Genomic DNA, 4,979 nt, shown 5'->3' with positions numbered 1-4,979 from the left:
AGTGGCCCCACCCCCCGCATGGTGATCACGGGGTCCCACCCCCTCCCCCCAACATGGTGATCACGGGGTCCCGCCCCCTCCCCCCCCACATGGTGATCACGGGGTCCCCCTCACCCCACACGTGGTGACCACGGGGTCCCACCCCCTCCCCCCGCATGGTGATCACGGGGTCCCCCTCACCCCACACGTGGTGATCACGGGGTCCTTGAACACGCAGCAGCACAGCTGGCAGCACAGCTTCACCGACGGCTGCTCGGCAAACACCAGCGGTTCCTGCAGCCCCACAGGGGGGCGGGTGACATGTGGCCCACAGACCCCACAGAGCGGGGGGCTGCTCTCTCATGGTCGGGCGCCTCACAGCTTGGGGTGAGCCCTGAGAGGCCTGAGCGTGAGGGAGGCCAGGAGAGGGAGAGGGCAGGAGGGTACGCGGCCCAGAGCAGCGCCAGACAGGGCACTGTGGCCAGCGGGAGGACGGGAGGACGGAGCCAGCTGCCACCTCCCGCTTCCTAGATGGAGAACAGAAAGGGCCCCCCAGGCCCCCCACCCTGTACGCCCCCTGGCTGGTGCCCTGCTGCCCGGCGGCACACGGACGCCCCTCAGGGCCTGCTGGCCCCACACCCACCCCTGCCCCTACCGAGGACCCTCCCCACGTACCGGCTCCTCCTCCTCCTCAGGCAGCGAGAACGTGGAGCGCAAGGACATGCTGGACTCAGAGTGCAGGGAGCGGATGGAGATGGCCGAGTCAGAGCGGCGCGGCGTGCTGATGGGGGGCTGCAGCACACCAGAGGCCAGCAGGGGCCTGTCAGGAGGGCCTCCGCGTGGGCCCAGCAGGGGTCGGCACCCCCAGTCCCGGGAGGCGGGGTGGGGCTAGCCCCCGTGGACACTCGACAGCAGAGCCGCCCCCCTCCTAGCGGGCTCTCACAAAGCGAGCCCGAGTCCCCAGAGGGGCCGCGGCGTGGGGGAGCGGTGTGGGCCCTGAGCCCCCGCCCACCGGCCGCTGGCCCCGACACCCGCCGTTCTGCTGCCCGCCCTCAACAGCCACCTCTCTTTGTGTAAATGGAGAGACTTCCTGCTATTCAATTCTACGAGGACACGCTGGGGCTGCTTCCTGCTTCCCGTGATGGAACGAGGGCACGGAGAGAGCACCCCCACCAACCAATCCTGGGGGCCGTGGCCTGAATCCGTGGAGGGAGCAGGCTGGGAAGGGGCACGGGCTCCGGTGTCACAGGCTCGCTGCCCCCGCCTGGCCACCCTGCCCAGGGATGGTGGGGACAGATCCAGCAACCCCAGGCCAGCATCCCGGGAAGCAGGGGCTGGGTGCTAGCTCTGCCTGAGCTCCCACAGCATGCCCTGCCAAGGTCGGACTCCGGTAGGAGCACTGCCCCTGCCTCCCCACTGGGCCTGGTAACTGCTAGAAGAGCTCCTGTAAGCACTGCTGCTCCCTGCAGCCCCCCATTCCTGAGCCCCAATCCTTCAGGATAGCAATGCATAGGCACCCCAGCCGCCCATACCCGGCATGCCTGCCACACCTCCTAGGCCTGGCCTTTCTCCCTCAGACCCAGCTGCAGGGAGCAGCCTCTGCTCTGGCCGAGCTGCCCAGCTGGCTGTGCCTTCCTGGGGCATGGAGGCTGCTGGAACACCCCCCAGCCCTAGTGGGAAGCCCAAGGGCTGCAGAGGTCCAGGCCACAGTGCCATCCCTGGCTCCCCCCAAGCAGGGGGTGCAGAACCTCGTGTACCCATGGGCCCAGACACACGCCTCCTGGCCAGGGCAGTGCCCCTGTGTGTCAAGTGGCCTGGCGTCTGTGGTGTTTGCACAGACTCGTGGCACAGGAGAAAGATGACAGGAAGTGAGTCACAGCCTCCCGGGACAGCCAAGCTCAGGGCCGTACAGCTCCACTCCCACTGCCTGCCTGTCCCATACTGGCTGCTCGCGAGGTCCCTGCCCGCAGAGCCAAGGGGCTGAGGGCCAGGCAGGCCTGGGCTGGGCCAGCAACCGTGTCTGAGCTGGGGGTCAGGAAGAACCCTGGCCTGCGGGGCCCCAGCCAGAAGAGAAAGTGCCCCTGGGCGAGCATGGTGGCTGCCTCAGGCCCTCACGGTGCTGCTTATGCCACCTTAGGTCCACCTCACTCTGTGTGGCCACTCAGTCAACAGGCCAGGTCAGAGGTCGTGGAGACTGAGGCAGGCGGGGGCCCAGGGATGCCTAGTACAAGGCCCAACACAGTGGCAGACACACAGCATGTTTGTTAACTTAGAACAAGCCCCCCCTGCGAAACAAAAAGGCCCAGCAGCCCAGCATGAGGTGAGGCTCGGGGTCCTAAGAGAGGCTGGGGGAGCTGGAGAGCCAGCGGCATGTGTCAGCACAGCTGCCACGCCCGGCCAAGTCCAGCCTGGCAAAGGAGGAATTGAGGCAAAAGAGAAGCGACCCAGCGACCAGCCTGGCAGGGCTCGAGAGCCAGCAGCCAGCCTGCCTCTGCCTGACTCCCCTCCTCAGGTCGCACAGTCCCAGGAAATGTTCCAGGGTCCCCATGGTCAGCAAAGGCTCACAGGTCCCCACCTCTGCTGACGTCACAGCTCGGGTCCACCCACCCTCGCTCTTGTGAGGATTCCTGAGGCCTCCTGCTTCCACTCTGACAACCTGAGGCCGGCCTTCACCTGATGGCAGAGGGGCGGGTCTAGGCCCGATCTGATCCTTCCGATCAGGTGTCCTGCGCTCCTGTTCCCCTTAAGATGAAGCAGGCACCCCTCTTCCGGGCTGCCTCCACGGCCCAGGGCACCTGGGGCCCACTGGGGCCTCCTTCCCAACCTGGACTCGCCTGTGTACTCAAGTCTCAGGGTACCTGCAGGGGCTGTTCCCTCTGCCAATGGCCTTCCCTCCCCTCCCTCACCTCATCAGCCCCTTCTGCCTGCAGACCTTAGCCCTGGGCCGCGCCCGGGGGGCCCGGGGGATGGGGCAGGGGCACAGGGACCTACCATGCTGTCCTCCTCATCCCGCGGGGAGTAGGCGAGGGTGCTGGAGGAGGAGGGTGTCCTGCGGTGCTGTTTATACGTGCTGGTGCCGTCGGCTGGGAGAAGAGAGGCCGGGACCAACGTGAGCACAGGCCACTGAGGGGCCTGACCAGCACTGCGGGCACTGGGCTAGCCCACGGCTCTGCCAGGCTGGAGACACAGGCTGGGCGTCGAGCAGGGGTTCTCCACAGACACTCCTTGCCCCCGCCCCCGCTCCGCAACAAACTGCCTCTTTCTGGGTCTGAGGGGGCCACACAGCCGGCGCTGAGCTCTGGGGCCACTGGGAACTCTGCCACCAGGTGCTAAAAGGGAGACCTGGCCCCATGCCCCCAGGAGCACCTCCAGCCCCTCTGGGGCTGTCTCCTGCTCCCGGCCCTCCCTGAGCTGATGGGGGCAGGCTCAGCTGCCTCCCACAGTCAGACAGAGCCCGGAGCGTGGCCCAGGCAGGTGGGGAGGGGCCTTTTCTCTGAGCCCCTGTGACGGGGTTCCCATGGTCCCAGCTTGACCCGGGGCCGGCTCTGCGCCCAGCCAACACCCAAACGGCTGCACTGCGGGTCACTTGGCAGGAGCGGGGACATCAACTCACTTGACCTGCCCGTCACCCCTGGAAGCCCCATTTACACAGGAGGAAACTGAGGCAGAGGGCCAAGGCCTCAGCCGTGTGTGGCTGGGCCAGGATTGCATCTGGGGGTTCAGAACCAGGCTCTCCTCCCACGGGCCGGCCACAGACTTTCCGCCTCCCTCCCTGCCTCCACATCACAGCCCGCTGGGGCCAGTGGGCAGGGCTAGCCTGCCGTGAGGCTCAGCAGTCCACGAGGGGGCCAGACAGAGCCATCCCCACAGCCTTGGGGTCGGGATATCCCCCGGGTCCCTGCTGGTGGCTGGCTCGACCCCCTCAGCCAGAGGCCCTGCCGTGGCCGCCATGGCTCAGCCCCAGCCAGGCTTGGGTATGACGACCAGTCCCCAGGCCAGGGTTTAAGATCCAGGCTTTTCCTGCTGCCCTGTGGCTGGGCCTCAGTTTCCCCTTCTGTGATGGGAGGGGTTTGGGGGGCAGCTCTCTGGGCCTCATCTCCCAGTTGCTGCCTGGACTGGCTGCTGCCCTGGGAGCTCCCAGCTGCCGTGACGGGGCGCTCCGAGGTGTGCCGCCGGAAGCGATGGCCACCTCCCTCTTTACTCAGAAAAGACACTTGACCGGGCCACCCAGCAGAGGGCCTGGTGAGCCCAGGAGCGCGAGGCGGCCCACAACCCTGTGGCCACGTCTCCAGAGAAAACCACGGAAAAGCAATTAAAAAGCTAATTAGAGGTTCCTGTCCTCCTCCCAGGGGTGAGGTGCCAAAAAAGCAGAACAAACTCACACCCAGGAGCCCCAGGCCTGACGGGAAGAGCACACTCCCGCGCTTCTTCCGGAAGGGGGCAGCGTCCTGGCTGCCATTCCCTACGGCCTTCCTGAAGAGCCAGCCTGAGGCTATTGGACCGTACTCAGGAACGGAGCTCCACCGATGCTGGAGGGGCCGCGGATGCCAGGTGGGGAGGGGAGCTGAGGAGGGGGTGCCGGATGGCCTCACCCCTGCCTGGCCAGGGCCAAGACTGGCAGGGAACAGAGGGTGCGAGCTGAGTCGCCCATTCTCCCACCCACCAGGAAATGCCCCTCGGGAATGGGCGGGGGAGGAGGGAGCAGACCCTGTGCCCTGCATCTGCCAGGCCAGCCTGGGCTCAGAGGCTCACCTTTCGTGATGGTGGTGACAGCTGAAAAGGCAGGTCCGAAGGTCGTCTCCATCCTGGTCTACAGAGAGAGCAAAGACGCGGTCTCGGCCTGGGAGAGCGTGGACACGCACACATGGACACACAGCACACGCACACTAATGTACCACGTGTGTGTGGGCACAGACACCCCCCCTACAAACACACACGTGGACACGTGGCACACACACACACTAATGTGCCATGTGTCTGGGCACAGACACCCCCCCTAC

The 4,979-nt window shown here is 66.4% G+C and overlaps 1 protein-coding gene across 5 annotated transcripts in view; it reads right to left on the bottom strand.

Annotated features, from left to right (window-relative positions):
* TRAF7 (TNF receptor associated factor 7) overlaps window positions 1-4,979 on the bottom strand; it is a 19,913-nt gene that overhangs the window by 6,299 nt on the left and 8,635 nt on the right. For 3 of the 5 annotated variants that reach the window (XM_023728393.1, XM_023728395.1, XM_023728394.1), the window contains exons 3-6: window positions 4,732-4,789; window positions 2,971-3,062; window positions 655-771; window positions 181-273 (exon numbers count right to left, since the gene is read on the bottom strand). In XM_023728393.1, the coding sequence (XP_023584161.1) occupies window positions 181-273; window positions 655-771; window positions 2,971-3,062; window positions 4,732-4,789 (360 nt within the window). Of the gene's footprint in view, window positions 1-180; window positions 274-654; window positions 772-2,970; window positions 3,063-4,731; window positions 4,820-4,979 lie in introns of all 5 variants that reach the window. The other 2 variants (XM_023728396.1, XM_023728397.1) reach the window with 2 other exon arrangements.

The sequence above is a fragment of the Trichechus manatus genome, unplaced genomic scaffold, assembly GCF_000243295.1.
Source record: "Trichechus manatus latirostris isolate Lorelei unplaced genomic scaffold, TriManLat1.0 scaffold00024, whole genome shotgun sequence".
NCBI classification, from domain to species: domain Eukaryota; kingdom Metazoa; phylum Chordata; class Mammalia; order Sirenia; family Trichechidae; genus Trichechus; species Trichechus manatus.
The sequence above is the reverse complement of the archived record's forward strand: the minus strand, read 5'-3'. Positions and strand labels throughout refer to the sequence as shown.